The sequence below is a fragment of the Pieris rapae genome, chromosome 15 (assembly GCF_905147795.1).
Source record: "Pieris rapae chromosome 15, ilPieRapa1.1, whole genome shotgun sequence".
NCBI lineage: Eukaryota > Metazoa > Arthropoda > Insecta > Lepidoptera > Pieridae > Pieris > Pieris rapae.
The window spans coordinates 9,921,463-9,940,917 of NC_059523.1; the positions used below are offsets into that span (position 1 = coordinate 9,921,463).

The 19,455-nt window shown below is 32.5% G+C and overlaps 1 protein-coding gene across 2 annotated transcripts in view; it reads right to left on the minus strand.

Moving 5' to 3' along the window:
- The window catches only part of LOC110995922 (protein FAM214A), a 33,110-nt gene that overhangs the window by 12,792 nt on the left and 863 nt on the right, over positions 1–19,455 (minus strand). The window contains exons 1-2 of one of the 2 annotated variants that reach the window (XM_022263332.2): positions 2,440–2,480; positions 1,426–1,481 (exon numbers count right to left, since the gene is read on the minus strand). The exons of the other annotated variant lie outside the window; for it this stretch is intronic. Coding sequence (XP_022119024.2) covers positions 1,426–1,481; positions 2,440–2,461 — 78 coding nt within the window. The 5' untranslated portion in view covers positions 2,462–2,480. Of the gene's footprint in view, positions 1–1,425; positions 1,482–2,439; positions 2,481–19,455 lie in introns of those variants that run through there. 2 annotated transcript variants of the gene reach the window in all.

Genomic DNA, 19,455 nt, shown 5'->3' on the forward strand with positions numbered 1-19,455 from the left:
GTTTGGGACATATGCCGTAGTTATGTGGTAAACTTGAAATCATATAATATAACTGACTGTCCATTTATTGGCCTTTTCTTTTCATAGACATTGTTTGCTCTCTATGTATAGAGCCGAACTTGCGATACCGCTGGGGTATGTACTTTATGCTCTACTGAATTTTTCTTCTCAATGACATTTATTTACTTACATTTTCTGTTATGAGCTGTATTTAAAGATTCTTCTTTCTGCATATTTATATGAGTCGAGGACATTTCTCGAAACGTGTTTTATATAATAGATTAAGTTACGTTTGGTGAAAATTTACCGTTTAGATCTAGAATCTAAATCTATCTACCTATAACAGATCCAAAAGCGTTTTAAACAAAGGCGTCGTGTCGTCTAGGCACGCTTGAAGCGCGACCAAATGAACCTTGGCACGATTTAGCTTCTTTATTTTAAAGTTTATCTCGCGAGATAACGTAGTAATAGCCGATACGATAGAAAACCTTGGGAGGGTATAATTATTTCATTATTCCCCCGAAACACCTCGTTTTCATATTCGAACCAAAACAAATCCATTTGCCTGATTGTAACTCTTTTAGAATAAGTATATTATATTGTTAATAAATGTAACAATTATATCCGGAAACAAACCACGATAAACCACAGAAGCCATTATCTGTGGTAGATATGAACACAACAAATATTTTTTTACAAGACTTGTTTTTCATGTTTGTTTTTATTTTAATGTGATGGACAAATTAAGGTATAATAAATGGCGTGAAAAAGGATAAAAGTCTCTGTAAAAAGATGATTTAATTTCCTGAACTTACAAACGCACTATCGATCGATTAACAGTCGTTCCAGCAGTACCTAGACCGAACTGCAGTGCAGGTCTCCGAGCACTAGGCCAGCTCAAGTAAGCCGTCTTCATTACCCTATCATGGCCTTGCACTCAAGGTGTCTCAGCCTACGTAGTAGGAGTTTGTATTCGCCTATAATGGGCTGGGTTACCAACTCCAGAGTGAAGGAGGCCCTGCTGCAGATGAAAGCCAGCAATAGGAGGAAGGTGGCACAGGGAGCGCTGGAAGAGTCATTTCGAGACAGGGTCGCAGACTCAGCGGATCGATAGAGCGTTTAAAAACGAAAATTCATAAACACTTGTTAAAATGTAACTTAATTAATTAAATTAATAATTAATCCGCTAATTATATAAATAATAAATAAAAGTACCAGGCTTACATAAACTTAAAGCGGTCGTAAAAGGAGGTCGAGTGAAAGTAACGCGTTACTTTTTTAACGGAACGTGTATTTGCAATGAAACGTACTATTTAGCTCATAAATCCACTTCCAACGCAACTTACGAATTACGAAATTTATTAACGTCGTTCGATATTACGGCTGACTCTTCTATTGCATATGAGACATACAATTTTACATTACCTCCATCTCCTTCTCTGTATCATCCTCGCAATTTCTAAATATCTTCGTACACTCACCTGAAACAAAAGAAAAAAATACTTAATATACATGCCATTTGGGTCGCGATTTTACTCAAATCAAACAAAACTTCCCAGTTCAATGACCTGAGACTATGTCTAGACTTTAATCCCTAGTGTTAAATTACAGGAAGAAGGGATGATGAGGGGTACTTAATTATTTAAAACTTTGTTTCCACATCTCATCATATAGCAAACCAGTTCCACGAGAGATTAGAAATGTACGATTGAACTAGTTTAACCGTATAACTCATGTGATTACCGGAAAATCAGTTTATTGATATTCAGTTTTGTTATTATAAAAACTTTAAGATGAAGAACTCCTAATCATATAAACCAAACAAAATTATTTGACTCAATATGTTACATTTGTGTTTGCAATACGATAATAAAAAAAATGAACCTTCAATTGTAAATCGTAAAATCCGCTAAGTTAACGGTTAACGGTGTAACGAATAACGAATTTCATCCGTGTAAACCCTGAAACCCTTTGTCGTCTGTACGTTGACCTAGGTCGGGTCTAGACGAAGTCTCGCCTATGCTCTCACTTTTCCCTATACAAATAGAAAGGAATTGAACTAAAATTGATTCCTTTATAATTTGAGGGTTGTTTAATAAGATCACATCCTATGTCAATTTATTAATTAAATACAATTATATTAAGAGAAATTAAAGTGTGATAAACAGCTTTATCGTGTGACTCTCAACCCTGAGGTCATAAATTCGATTCCCGGCTGAGCACCAATAGACATTCTTTCCATGAGCGCATTTAACATTCGCTCGTGAAAGAAAAAGATTGTGAGGAAACCGGCTGGCTTGAAACCCCAAAAATACAACGGCGTGTGTCAGACACAGGAGGCTTATCACCAACTTGCCTATTAGATTGAAAATTGTATTTTTATTTTATCATATCAAAAAATATAACAATCTAATCTCATATAATGACATCGATACTTACTCCGACCAAACAAACAAAACATCACTTTATCATTATCTTGATAATATTAAAAATCAATCAAATATATAATTGCTTTATAGGCACCAACTTCATACATATGTATTAAAATAGAATATTTTTTATAAAACTTTTGCGTAATTTATCCTAAATTAATTTTAAAGTATGTATTAAAAAAAATAAGTTTTTCGTAAAAAAAAACTTGGAAGTAGTCGACAAACAACTTCCAACAACTTTATATGTCATACTGATAAAAAGCTGAAAAATGCTTTAATGAAAGCTTTAACGAGTAATTAATTTATGAAAAGACCTGGGAAACGCGAAATTATCTCCATGCCATAAAAAATGGGTCGCTTATTTTACCTTGATTATTAATGTAATATCTAACTTTAAACATAAAAGATTGTTTATTATTATTCAAAGTCCAGTTAGGTTTTAAATGGAATAACCTAAAATCTATTTTAATACACTTGTATTTTGAATGCCAATTGAACTGCACGTCTTCACCCCGTGACGCGCCACACACGACTGATCAAAACAAAGATCAGCTGTTCCCGTGAGTCTAGACAGGGGTTGCTGCCCCTGCAATGGGATCCGATGAATCTCAGGTGCACTTTCCACTGTGTTCACGTATCAGCACTAATAATATGAAAATGTATAATCATAGTACTGACTAGGAAACGTACTGTCTGCGAAATATATTGAATTTCACAGTAGGTTATCTGTGGTTGTCGGTGTTAAAATATGACTGGATTTAAGAAAAAAATATTGTTTTAGATTAAGCAGTGATTCTCTTATTAAAAGCAGCCATCTGTGCCTGAGACTGAAGTCATCACGAGCTGATTGTCCTACCGTATGAGCATTGCGAACATTCTATTGGTATTTGACAGGAACCAGGGCTTAAGAGTTGCGCCCCTAAGCTGCTGGATTTTCTCCTAAATTATTTATACAAATCCTAATATGTTTATATAAAACCTTATATTATTCTGCGTATTTCCTGTAACGAACGAATCAATTAAAATTAATCAGCGATGATATATCAAGTGCGTGCTGTCTTACAATAAATATATTCTATACATAATATAATTATATATTGCTCTGTGGCACCGTAATACGTTAATTGAATTTATAAATATGTACCTGTAAACTTTAATTAGCCTTTTCTGAGATTACTTTTTTATAGCACAGGGGTTTTAAATAATTCAAACGCTATGTTAAGTGGTGTTATCCGCCTATTGACACTGCCAGAGGGCTTGCGAATGCGTTGCCTGCCTTTCAAGAACGGTACACTCTTTTCCAGAAGAACCTTAAGTCGAATTGATTACCGCATAAGAGATTTAATAATAACACAAATTATGACATTATGGACTCGTGCGCCTGACCAACTACTTTAATACTATAAAACGATACCAAATTGTGCAAAGTTCTGTACTCGTTAATTTCAAAAAGAAACAACATATATGCTTTTTCCACGTCAATAAATTAAACCTGTAGGCATCCCTACTCATCGGCAAAGAAGACAGAGGGTGTAGGCCGAGAGAAAAAGTTGGCGTAAAACTCTCGGTACTCTTTCGAAAAGGAAATCATCAAACAACATTTATTTTAAATCAAATATTGCAAATTATAACTAGATAATCTTTAACTTTATAGTAAGCCACAACACAGTGTACACAGCTTTCCTTTAATACATCTCTTAATTATTTATTAATAGGCAGATATAAAAGAGCCTCTGGGATTTTTAGAGTATCCCTTTTCCCAAAAAAGACGTGTGTACAGCTGCAATATGTGTGATGTTATATATATTCTGTTACCAATTATTCTACATGTAGATATCCCTCGAATAAATACATTATTTTACACTTTCAATTGAAATTATACAATCGTACTTGAACATGCATATATGCGTGTGCTGTATCCTCAAGAGTACCCGAGAATTGTTATGATTCATGAACGGACATGATCAATAAATATACAACAGATGGAAACACGTGTACAGATCCTCTTGAATTATTATAAACAGAAACTATGGGAAATTTATCTCCTTGCCGTATTTTGTCGTTGCTACTTTACATCCACTTCGATATGTAGCATCCCCTAGCTAGTCAGTGATAGTCCAGCTCGTAGACGACCAGCCCTGTCCCAGATATAAAAAATGTGTGCGACAAGTTTCACATGTCTGAAGTGAAACTTCTTTATGAACTAATTATTACTAAGGTACAAAAGCCCCAATAGATGATCATATATCAGTATAAGATCACTCCATGTTTGTATATCTATATTCACACTGTTTACATGCTACTAGTAATATATATAAATAAAAAAGATAAAGATGCTATCATTTTTAATATTTTAAAACAAAGAAAATTATCATGTTCCGGGAAATTTTGGCACAAAACTGCATCCGTGATTCATTGTGTCCGTTCAACCACAAGGTTTAGACAACAGACATTTATTTTTGTTTAAAGTCAGTGAACTGTTTCGAACAATATTTTAGTAGAAAAATTTGGTAGCACTTTATATTTATAAGGGTACTTATAAGTATTATAACACCTTATAAAAGTCTCAACTCCAGTGTGATGTAAAACATGGTTTTAATATCCCAACCCTGATCATTGTACTATGCAGAAATTTTATGAAATTAATAAGTAATTACCCGCCGGTAAAATCCCGTTATAAAAGTCCCTTATCGAAAAAAGTAATTCGATGGACTAGTTGTTATTCCCCTTATTTAAATATAAATAATGGGATCCCCCCATTTTATAAAATACATTCTCAGTTCATAGGAATGTCATAAAATATGCAACGACGCAACATGTAAGTGTTTTGATAGTTTTTGTAAACATTTAATTTACTATGGCGAATTTAGTCTAGTCTAGAAATGAAACAGTATAAGAATTAATTTAAAATAATGATCACAGCTAAAAAAACTGTTGGTGTTATAAAATTTCATAAGCAATCTGTGCCTGACAGATTTTCAGGTCGGTGTTCTTCACGATCTTTTCCTTCACCGTACGAGCGAGTTAAATGCTCATATAGAAAGAAAGTCTATTGGTGGACAGCAGAGAAATTTAACCAACTACCTCAGAAAATGGAGACGCGTTTTGAAAACTTCATAAATTCTGAAATCCACCATCGGACATTGTTCGACATACACCAGTATCACCTCGATATCCGCCGTTCCACAAGTGAGAGGTTTAAATTTACATACAAAAACATAATTAAAATAAAAATCAATTATCGATTACACAATAACTCAATTACTTCTTAGTTGATAGTTCTTACTTCTTGATAATAATAATAAAATTTAAATAAATTTAAAATAATATAAATACAGAATAATGATAATATAGAGAGCATCACAGCGGTAGAAATCCACTGAGTTTCTCTCACCCAAAAATACGTCTGTTTCACTGATCATTTTTCTACCCCGTTACAATCAACCAAAAGTTACATATATCCGATTGTATATTTTAATAGCGCGTTTTAAGCCACTACCAGCGCCATCTTGTGATACGTACGACTACGAATTATGAAGTAAATGCAAAGATCACGTAATTTATATGGCAAGAATATTAATAATATATTTGTTTTACTTTACTTTTATTAAAAAAACTGTTTTTAAATAAGTAGAGACTAGTAGTAGTTTCTTCATTTTTAAGCCAATGTGTGATTCGTTTAATTTATGAAACAATTGCAATGTCAAAATTTAACTCGCCGAAATTAAATGAGAAATAACAACAAAAATAAACGATAAAAAACCAATTGATTCGTATCCTAGGTCCGGTTAGGGTAAACGACCTATACGTTTTAAGGTCAAATACCTGCACAAAACATTTGAACGCTTTTTGCGTTCATCTTTCTTTTGCTAACTGTAGCTTTTGAACCATTTTAAGATAAATAACTCACTTATAGAATGTCAAACTTAGTAAATTGTATAAAGTCATTGGCGACGAAGATGTATACGATTACATATGTAATGAATTTAAGATTACTTGTTATTATTTTACAAATTTATTATTTAAATCACGTTTATTTTTAAATAATATTTATATTCAATTTACAAGCTACTTTATTTTGATGATTGTACTTGATTCACGATGTAACGAATTTATGATGATATGTTATTACTTTACAATTTTATTATGTTTATAATTAATATTTATAATTTACAGTATAGATTATTTGATGATTGTATTTGTTTAATATGTTTTACTCGATGTAAGTTAGTTGATTGACTCGATACCGACAGTGACAAACATAATGAAGGGTAGTCTTGATACGATCTAAAATAAGTGAGGTTATTCGGACCGATCCGCTTGACGAAGACGGACGTTAAATTGTAAGCTGTGTGGTTGTTTAAGGATAAGAAGTGTTGGAAATATACTTAGTTATTGTTGTAACAAAGCAGGCGTTTATTATTATACACCGAGAATCGAATAGAGAGAATTTATCTCAATTCAGAAGTGGCATAAGACCCAATCTAAGTCTAGAAAACAATAACACCACAAATAATGACTCGCAAAGCCACAACTAAAGATATTGAAATGAGACTGAAACAGGCTTTGTTGGAGCAGAAGAAATTGCAGGATCTCAATAATAGATTGCTGCAAGAACGCGAGGACAGTGAACGGGAATTCAGAATATTGTTAGGAAAAACAGTGAACTTAAATGTGAACTATCTGAAATACATATGAAATATTCAGATATTGTGGATCAGTGTGTGCATTTACAGGATTGACTCTTATAAACAGTGCTATGATACTCAGGAACAGGCTTTGAATTGCACCAGTGACTTGGAATTAACTTTGTCAGAGGCACATAAAACTGTCCAAATACTTGAAAATAAGGTTGCCATAGAAGCTAATGCCTCTCAGAGCTTGTTCAGTAAGTTAAAAAGCTGTGATCCAGGTATTGTAAATGAACTATGTAACAATATTGATCTGTGGGTGCAATAAGTCATACCCAATCGGTTCCCTATTCACAAGTAGGAAAAGAATTAAAAAAAATTATGTCCGGCTTAGTAAATTTATTAAAAAAAAACCAACAAATTAATTAAAAGGAAAAATTATTTGAAACATCACTTATTACTAAGACAACAACATACATTATTAAAACAGAAATGGAAAACTTGTAAAGAAAATGTAATTGAAAGTCAATGTTCATATGTGAGAGTAATCAACTGGAGCAATGTATAAATAATAATGTCATAATCATCATGTCATGTTAAAAAAAAAATAGATTACCAAGTATCTGCAAGGCATGACATCATTGATTTATGTAATTATAGTACTGAGAGGTATGCATCTCTCACCAGTAAGCATTGTACTTGTGCTGTTGAGCAAGGTAATAAGTTAATTTATAATGACCAAGTTCCTTCACAGCTGAATAGAGATAATTCATCACCAAAGTCCCACGTGCCAGAGTTTTATCCTACAAGCAGTTCAAACACTCAAAGAAATAATAATACCTACATATTTTCAGATAGGTTAGGCCTTAGGGCATGGGCTGGGACAGTTACTGGGGTATGAGTTACCTCAAAATGTCATTTTTTGTTTACCTGGAATGTCTTACCAAGGGATTGTAGATAAAATATTAAATTATCATTGTGTAGGTAGCAGCTCTTAATTAATATTATTGTGTGTTGACAGTATGGGGAATAAAAAAAACCCACATTACTCAAACAATCACTAACTTTTGGAGTTTGGCAGAAAAAAAAATGTAAAATAACACTGTGTTCTTTCTATATGCAAGATTATAAATTTAATCGACAGATTTATAATTTAAATCAATTTATGCACCATCTGACATGTCTTCATAGTGACGTATTTTTTTATATTTTGATTGAAACAAGTTTCTTATTAAACTACTAAATACTAAATTTACACTGACCAAAGATATACATTGTATCTTTCTTATAAAATAAAAAAGAACAAATTGCTAAGCTGTTATAGCATATAATTTTAAAGAAACTGTCAAATTGATAAAGAAATATGATTGTGATTATAATAAAAAGGTATCCGTGACACATAGTAAAACTGCCACGAAAAATGTACTTTTTACAAATTTAAACTAGGACCTAAGACAAAAGCCAAGCCAGTTTTATTAAGAATTGTTTATCAAAATGTACAAGGTTTGGCTGGCAATTAATTAGAATTAGAACTGTTTACAAAAAGTCGCGAAATTGAAGTTATTTACATGACAGAACATTAGCTAAGAAGTTATGAAACTGTTGTCATTGACAACTTCCAATTGTGTATGTATATTATATGTATACTATTCGTGGAGGTTCATTAATATTAGTAAATAGTAGTGTCAAATACAAAGATCGTAAGGATATTGTAAGTCTATCAATTGAATGTGTTATTGAATTATCTTGTGTAGAACTGGAGAATTATGTTATAGTATGCGTGTACAGGCCCCCTTCCGGGGATTACTACAAATTTGAGTCAGTAATGGAAGATGTATATTTACGGAGACCTTAACCTAAACATACTTGAAAGTACTTCAGTAAGCACTAGATTTATTTCAATTTTTAAATGTTTTAATTTTGTAAACCAATTCTCTGAACCAACTAGAATCACCTCCCATTCAGCGACTTGTTTAGATAACATATTTTTGAGTGACAAATGTGTTTCTAAATCAGTAATAACAAACCTTACTTCTGACCATTGTGGTCTGATAGTTGGCTTCTCTGATAAAATATTAGATTAAGGCAAGCACGTTAAATATCAACCCTTCACAAAAAGTCGCATTGAAAGTTTTAGGCATAACGTTAATTCCAAGGTTTGTGCTGTGTTGTTAGATTACTCAATTCTAAATAATTCGGAGAGTCAATGCAAAAGATTTTTTTTTAATGTTATTCAAAATGAGTTTGATTTAGTTTACCCATTAGACTGCAAAGTGCAACAAAAATATCAAGTTTGATGACTGGGCCACGAGTTGTATTTATAAGAGTAGGAATAGGCTATATGAATTATATGCATTCAAAAAAAATATAATCACAACGCAGTGTTTATAAAATATGTCAGAAATTATTCCAAAACTTTTAGAAAAGTCTGTAAATATAAAAAAGGCCTTGCATATACGTAAGAAAATTAAGAATTCAAGTAATAAAATTAAAACTACTTGGAATATCATAGTTTATAGAGAAACTGGAAAACCTTAAATCCCTTAATAATTCATTATTTTTAAAGGTAGATGATAAGAAGCTCAGAGATTGCGGATATTTTTGAAGATTTTTTTTTTCTTCACAAACACCTATAATTACGTTACACAGTTAATGACTATCTAGAAGATGAAAACGCTTGGAAATAGTTCTAATTATATTGTTATAATTTGTTTTGTAATCTTGGAAGTGTTGTGAACATGTATGTAATGGTGAATGTGGTAAATCACAGAACAGATTTGTATTTAATTTTTTTTACTTATGTAACTTAAATGACGTTGTAGTTTATGACATTTTCCTTTGAATTATTGTATGTAGATAGAGGGAGGGTAAAACTTGCTGAGTTTCTTGCCCGTTCTCCTTAGAACAAGGCCTCCTCTTAGTTTGGCGAACGAATGGCATAGTTTTGCTCTTTCGCGAATTTTGTAAACGTTTTTGATATTTATAAGCATACCCTAAGTCGTATCTAAATTGAATAAATAAATTTTGATTTGAGTTAGAGGCTATGTGTGCCTACAATAGCAAGCCACATGTGCTTATTAGTTAGAGGTTATGTGTGCCTACAATAGGAAACCAAGTGTAATTTAGCTACTAGAGGCTATGTATGCCTATCGAGCCACGTGCGCTTAGTCGTTAGAGGTTATGTGTACCTACAATAGGAAGCCAAGTGTGCTTCAGCTACTAGGGGCTATGTATGCTTATCGAGCCATGTGTGCTTAGTCGTGAGAGGTTATGTGTACCTACAATAGGAAGCCAAGTGTGCTTCAGCTACGAGGGGCTATGTATGCCTATCGAGCCATGTGTGCTCAGTTGTTAGAGGTTATGTGTGCCTACAATAGGAAGCCAAGTGTGCTTCAGCTACTAGAGGCTATGTATGCCTATCGAGCCATGTGTGCTTTAGATACTCGAGGCTATGTATGTCTCTGTGAGCGTGTAGTATGTTGGAGTAGAGGTCATGTGTACCTAGAAGAAGAAAAACGTGCTGAAATAAGAAGTTAAGTATGCCTATAGAATACTTCGTGCCCCTTAGGGCGCTTCAACGTTAAAGGATCATTATTGTATTTTGTTTTCAGTCAAGGATTAATTTCAAATAAGTGAAGTTTATTTCTTTAAATACTTAATTTTGAAATGTTTTAAAAATATCCATATAGTTTCAGTACGTTTAGACAATGAATTGATATACTAACATGATAAAATGATATTTTATTCTTGAGGTATGAATACTGATGAAGCGATGACTCCCGAAGGCTCGCCTACTCGTAATGACGAACTTCAGAGAAAGCGTTCACGATCGTCCTCCAAAGCAGCAACTAAGTCTACAATAGGAAGCCAAGTGTGCTTCAGCTACTAGGGGCTATGTATGCCTATCGAGCCATGTGTGCTCAGTTGTTAGAGGTTATGTGTGCCTACAATAGGAAGCCAAGTGTGCTTCAGTTACTAGAGGCTATGTATGCCTATCGAGCCATGTGTGCTTTAGATACTCGAGGCTATGTATGTCTCTGTGAGCGTGTAGTATGTTGGAGTAGAGGTCATGTGTACCTAGAAGAAGAAAAACGTGCTGAAATAAGAAGTTAAGTATGCCTATAGAATACTTCGTGCCCCTTAGGGCGCTTCAACGTTAAAGGATCATTATTGTATTTTGTTTTCAGTCAAGGATTAATTTCAAATAAGTGAAGTTTATTTCTTTAAATACTTAATTTTGAAATGTTTTAAAAATATCCATATAGTTTCAGTACGTTTAGACAATGAATTGATATACTAACATGATAAAATGATATTTTATTCTTGAGGTATGAATACTGATGAAGCGATGACTCCCGAAGGCTCGCCTACTCGTAATGACGAACTTCAGAGAAAGCGTTCACGATCGTCCACCAAAGCAGCAACTAAGTCTAAGAGACACAAAAAGTGATCAAAGAAGAAACGCAAGCAGTCTTCCAGCTTCTTCCCCCAACGTCCAAAATAAGAAAATAATAGCCGAATGTAATGAATAATTGATAAAAACCAAATGTATAGATACGTTACAATTAGGTCACATGAAACTAAAATATTTTGTTAGTGTACTTATTTGAATTTTTAAAAGCTTACCATGATTATATGAATGTAATGAATAATTGATAAAAACCAAATGTATAGATAGATACGTTACAATTAGGTCACATGAAACTAAAATATTTTGTTAAGTGTACTTATTTGAATTTATAAAAGCTTACCATGATTATATGAATGTAATGAATAATTGATAAAAACCAAATGTATAGATACGTTACAATTAGGTCACATGAAACTAAAATATTTTGTTAGTGTACTTATTTGAATTTATAAAAGCTTACCATGATTATATGAATGTAATGAATAATTGATAAAAACCAAATGTATAGATAGGTTACAATTAGGTCACATGCAACTAAAATATTTTGTTAGTGTACTTATTTGAATTTATAAAACCTTACCATGATTATATACCGTGCGTCAGGAGATCGCACGTAGTCGGACGGCCGAATGTAATGAATTTAAGATTACTTGTTATTATTTTACAAATTTATTATTTAAATCACGTTTATTTTTAAATAATATTTATATTCAATTTACAAGCTACTTTATTTTGATGATTGTACTTGATTCACGATGTAACGAATTTATGATGATATGTTATTACTTTACAATTTTATTATGTTTATAATTAATATTTATAATTTACAGTATAGATTATTTGATGATTGTATTTGTTTAATATGTTTTACTCGATGTAAGTTAGTTGATTGACTCGATACCGACAGTGACAAACATAATGAAGGGTAGTCTTGATACGATCTAAAATAAGTGAGGTTATTCGGACCGATCCGCTTGACGAAGACGGACGTTAAATTGTAAGCTGTGTGGTTGTTTAAGGATAAGAAGTGTTGGAAATATACTTAGTTATTGTTGTAACAAAGCAGGCGTTTATTATTATACACCGAGAATCGAATAGAGAGAATTTATCTCACATATACATAATTATTTATTAAAAAAGCTTGCCAACACTCCCCACACTGATACATTGGTACCAGAAAAATATAATACAATGTTAATATGTAAATATGTGCAAACACTTAAAGACAAAACACGAAGTGATAGAAAACATGAAATGATAATGATAAAATAAATTTAAAAGTATGAGTTGAGCTATATGGATATCCAGGCCTAGGTCATTTATCAGAATGCTCAATCTGGATATTGGTGAGATTTGGCCAACTCAAAACCACATGTTGCCAATGAAGAATAATATTAGGACACTCATTGACTAACTTTACTGCAAATTCAATAAATTAAGTCTGTGTCTATCAACCAACAAAAAAGCTAAAGAACTGTTATTCCATATCCGCTTACATACAATGTAACATAACATATGTAATGGTCTACTCGGAAGAAAAAACAAATACATAGACCATAATCTCAAATAAGAATATTCAAAGACTACAATAGCTTTCATTATAATTTCAATATTCATTGTTGTTAGTTTCAGGTTTAATTAGTTTTCTTTTTTTTCTATTAATGTACTTACTTATGTTTTCTTTTTCATACACATGTATATCAATGTAATCTGTGTTGGCTTTGTATATTGTCAAAGTGTATTGTTTTATATTATGGATGTGTTAGCAGTAAGATAAATTATAAAAACATAAATAAATAAAAATGTCAACAATGAGCTACCACCGAGTAGTAATAATAATTCACCACCAAATCTTTGAAAAAATATATATTTTCAAACACCATATAGCTACCAATATAGATGGCGCTGAAATCAATACTTTAAACCAATACAGTAACAGTAAACCGATGCATGCACTTATTGTACAGTTAAAAAGAGAACGTTAAAAAAGCCCCCACGAGGTAACAGACCTCATCGTATTGCAAATAAAATCGTAGTGATGTATTTTATCGATACACTGTTGAATGCGCTCTATTGTCTTTTGCTTCTATTAATTGAGAACCATTTTAAATGTAAATAACAAAGTCTATAATAAACAATGGAATGTGTTGTAAGTGGTAATTATCATTGTCAAGTGTATAGCTAATGCATACAGTGACAACTAAATTATGGACAATAACAATTAATTGTATTACGAAATCATTGCGAAACTAATGTAAACTAATTGTATATTAAAATGATTTTTTGTTTGTTCTAATCCCGATCTAGAAATTTGTTAATTTATGCGTTTATTCTTTAGCTTAAAAATAAACGTTGAAATGTAAAACGATGTCTAAAAATCGACAATCAATTTACCCTGCGATTTCAAAAATAGGGCAACCAGGCAGGAGGCTCCCCGATGTTGAGTGATACAGTCGCCCAAGGACACCCAATGGCAGAAGGCTCGCAAGTGCGTCGCTGGCCTGACTGTGATGCCAAATTGCCTATTGCCGATGCCAAATCTGATTTAAAAAATCCGAGCGAATACAGGATTTCTCGTTAACATCGAAACCATCATCTTAATTTTCACCCTTTTACATTAGGGGACCAAGTAAAAGCGTGTTTAATGGGTCTACACCCAACTTAAGTAGCACTTAAGTGAGTTTTAAAACAGGGATAATTATAAAAAAAAACCAACCCTTAAAGTATGAAAATAAAATATGATTTTTTATAAGAAATTTATTGAGTAATGTAATTCAATTATGTTGAAGTCGTTGTTTTGTGTACTATATATTATATATTTACTAGCGGATCCAACACACGGTGTCCTGTCCACTCGTCTTACATACAAAAAAAAACTAATAATGTAAATCATTCTCGACTCTATTGGAACACACAAACATTTTTATCAAAATCTGTGCAGCTCATGCACAAACGATTTAAATATATACCAGCTGTTTATTGGCTGAATAGATAAATAACCTAGATACCGACTGATTTGTAAATCTAATCCATCCTACGAAAAAATTCATTTAAATCAGTCCAGCCGTTTAAGAGGAGTTCAGTGACATACACACGTCCAGTAGAATTATATATAAATATAAATTTAACGTCCATAGCTGCATATATTTTTCCATCCAACTTCAGTAACTTTGAACTTTAAGCAATTCTCTATTTAGTTGTTGAAAGGAAAACTTTCCAGAACATTTTATTAGTCATAATTTCCTTAAAATAAATGGTTATATAATCGTTGTTTACATTAATTTACACGTCAATTAATTAATTGAAATCCTATTTTACGTCTCCAATAAAAACTATGAAAAATAGAGCATATGTCGAATGTCGTCATCGACAATGCCCAGCCCATCCCACGGAAAACATTACTTAGCAAAAGTCAACGGGCCCTGTATTTGCGAGATATACATACAAAACAACTACGCATTAAGCGTATGGTTTAAAAACCCCGAGGTTGTGGACCTTTCGAAGGGTTAACTAGAGATGTCCCTTTATCGGTAATTGTAATTATTCGCCGGATTCTATAAATAACTTCAACCAGATCTTTTTTGCAATATAATATAGTTTTCATGTTTTATGTCATTCATACATACATATCCTTTCTATAACATATACTAAATATATGTATGAACATGTATATGTACTAACAATGCAATAATTGACCTGAATAGTATAGTAATATTATTCTGCGAGTACATTGTTCTCATTCTATTTTAAAAGGAAATAAATCATCTTTATATTTTATTTAACGTTCAAAATTGCCATTTTACGTGGTCTAATAGGAATATATAATGTAATTTAATACATTTTTTTTTTCCTTCACTCACAGTGGTTGCCTGGAAGAGATCGCTCGAAAGCCATAAGGCCGCCAGTTGCTCTCGCTGCGCTGTTTAGTAAACAGGTTAGGCTGTAGATTGTACGGCTAATTAAGCTAGTCGGCTGAGACATATAATATAAATTCAAATTATTTATTTATTTTTATTTATTATCACTTCGTTACCTTGAACATCCATATAAAAACGGGTTACATACGTTATTAGGCATCTCGCCTTATCGCTAACAAGCTATTTTAGGAACCTTAGTAACAAGTGTAGCACCAACTGAGGGGACCAGTGCATAAATATTTACCAAAATACTAATTAACACTAAACCAAAATACTAAGTTAAATCATCTAATTTAATTATTTTCACATAGTGGTTGCCTGGAAGAGATCGTTCGGACCAGGACTTTTTAAAAACATCCGTCAGTTTTAATCTACAGTTTAAATTACATACATACAACATAATTTGTTACATTATAGCAATACATTTAATAAATAAACACGATTTAAATAATCCTTTAATGTCATGGCCATTGGTACGCAGTGTCGTTTCTTTGTTTGAACTTTGCATAATATTATAGCTTCCTGTATGTACAATTATGAATTTAATAAATGTTATATCAACATATAATTCATTGGTTATTTGTATATGATATGGGGCGGATGAACCTCCAGGACGCCTAAAGAGCCATCGCAGGCTATGGATACCTATTTCTGTGGGTCTCCGCCCTTTGAAGGAGCAGTGTACTCTTAAACAATTGGTATCTCCCAGGGAAGACCCCTCTATTCTAAACGCTGGTACGCAAAAGAAAACGTGAAGCCGACTGTGGAATCCAGCCATAAGATGATGCTTTGAATATGGCTAGTCCGGAGTTGATGAGCCAGGAGGGATCAACCATAACAACTCTTCAAAACATTATAACTACACTACACTATGAAGAACACGCATAGAGTTTAGAGCGAGAGAGACAGAGATATGCTCAATGTCTCTCTCGCTCTAAACTGGCATGCATGTACGCAGATAAAATGTCTAGATTTAAATGTTAAACTGACGCTGACAGTTGCTCGGCAGCAGCCCTAAAATACAATAATAAAGAGATGCTTCCGTCATTTACAGCACAATGTATTGCAATCAATAAAGGCCAGTTACAAAGAACAGCGCCTGAGGTCACAGAACTCTTCAAAGGGCCACGACACAGGCTAAAATTGGAACAGAATGATTAATAATTCAACATCGATTGTATTGCCCACTTTGCGATAACTGGATTGCTGAAGGCATATCAGACTGATATAATATTCAGTAAACCCACTTAGAACGCGGTAGGAAATATGAGAGTATTCTCGAAAAAGGTTTTTTGACAATTCAACACTAAAGTTATTTTGTTTAATTTGCTAACAACAAATGATAGATTTGACAAATCGTTATAAATTTCACACTGAAGAAAAATAACTTGAGAAATCTGCGCGTTATATGGGTGACTGGAATCGCGTTATACGGGGAATTAGTATGTAGATACTACCAGCTTTAGAACGTTCACGTGCACGCACTGATTTTGGTGTATTTTAAGAGCAAAATCACAAACATCTTTAATATATCAAATAATTTCCACAAGAAAGATGGCGTATTTTACCAATCATTGAATTACGGAGCAATGTATTAAAAAAACTATGTTTGGTTATAAAAATGGCGGCCATGACGCTATAGATAATATTATTATGACACAAACAAAGCCGTGTCCACGTGTGGGCAATGGCGTGACTCAATTGAACTCGTTACTCGTTAGGCCCTTTGTATAACTAGGTGAATGATTCAATTGTTTTCCTTCCTTATGTCAACTAGTAAAATATATCAACGCAAAGGAAGCTGATCTGATCCATGATCTCCATCCAATAGGATATTATTTTATATATACCAATGTAAAAAAAAATTGAGTTGTTTCTTTACGTCTAGGCCTCAGAAACCTGAATCTGTCTCATGATAATTAATCAATCTAATAGGCAAATAGGCGTTTAGCCTCCTGTGACTGACACACGCCGTCGTCTTTTGATTCTAAGGCCGGTTTTTTCAAAATATTTTTTTTCACCGTTTAGCGAATGTTAAATGTTCGTAGAAAGAAGGTCCATTGGTGCACAGTTCACAGCCGGAGATGAAACTCGACCTCAAGGACAAGAGTCGCACATTGAAGGCTGACACTCGCTTACCAATGTCCAAAACGATGATAATGTCCATTAATTGTTGCCTTGTAATTCTTGGCCTAATTACACCATTTAACCATCCCTGTCTCACAACCGCTGATGATTCATCACTTATCACTAACGGCATTTTAAATATTTCAATTTTAACGATAACCCTGAGACCAGACCAAAAACCACGTGACCTGTGATCTAGATCTAATTATAGGTCATTGTCATCTGACCCATTGAAATGTAACATTTGATAAAATTTTGTTAAATATAAACTATTTTGATAATAGTATGTTCTAGGTGAGGTCTATGTACTATGATAAAGTAATTGATAACAATAGAGTTTAAAGAACTTTTCCGTATTTATGATTTACTATACAGGAAGAGAGTTTAAACAAAATTCTCTCACACACCCTTAAAAATATTTGCACACCCACAGCCACTCATGCTTCAAATTTATTTTGTTTATCATAGTAAAAGTATTTAATCTCTTGTGTGTATATTTTCTGTCCACAATGGAAGGCTGGTGACCTGTTACCACAGCACTTCTACAGTCTACTGCCTATAATAGTATAGGCACCAGCCTCTCACAAGGATGATGAATATGCAATGCTGTGAAGAGGCTAATAAAATGTATTATTATTATTTATCTATTTAAATTGATTTACGGATAAAATTTTATTTTTAAGAAATACTATTAAAAAAATAAATTATTAAAAGTTTTTTTTTGTTTTAATAACACATATACGTATTGAATGATCGTGGACGGACGAACATTTTAAAAAAGTTTTTACTTTTTAATCACAATTATAGAAAATGGTAACCAAGATTCGATATCCGGCTACTAAAATAAGGCAACTATAGACGCATTGTCGGCAATCACCGCAAGAGACACTGCAGTAAAAATAGCGAAATTACATATTTCCATTGCGTGTTATATTCGCATGAACATTAACTCCCACTAAACAATTAATAAATTAATGTTAAATACATCCTTCTGACGAAATAGGAAGCAAACAATACTAGGCCAAGGCCTGAATCATTACTTAAAGTAGTAGTAGTTTCTAGGCTTATATGTGAAAGTTAAACTACAATGCATCATCAGAGTTATTATTGGTCTGAGATGTGATAGAATTGCACCGGCTGTCTAGAAATACTGAAATAATTTGCCAAAAATGCAACATAGTAAAAGGAGATAAATATTTTTTTTGTCATATATTTTAAGTAACGGCTATGGTACATGTAAGTGGTTTAACATGGACTTTGTTATCACGATATTGCATTTTATTAACATTACAATATAACCACTTTGAAACAAAAAATATGAATGACTTCATATTTGAGAGAGAATAATCTATATAAGATTCATGGCCATTTGAAATTTGTATTAATATTTATCTTGATTAACATATAACAATTATTACGTTATTATTTTTATTTTAACTCATTGACTGTTAATTTTGCCTAAATGCATAGAAATCTTTTTTTGCAGTGCCTTATATATATATAGGCTTATTTTATTAATTTTTATTTTTTGCTTTTTGCTATTTATTAATTTACAAAGGTTATGGGATCTTTTTCATGGTCCATTGAGTGAGTTAGCAAAAGTTGTATTATTTGTTAGTGCCTATAGTAGTTAGTAAACTTGTTGTATACTTAGTATGTAATTTCATATTTGTTTTTTTTTCATCTATAAAGTATATGTATAGTAATTGTACATCTAGTAAGTTTCTTGTGTCAATTTAAGTTCACCTATTAAGGCACAAGTGTTTTTTATAAATAAATAAATAGTTTTTTATAGAATAATTAGGTCACTAGATCAATCTAATGTATGTGTACTTATATTGTGATAGCATTGTTGTAGTCATTAAGATAAGATCAAAATTCAGCTTTGTATTTTAGTAGTGATACCTAGTACCTACTCTAAAGTTTTCTTAAGCATG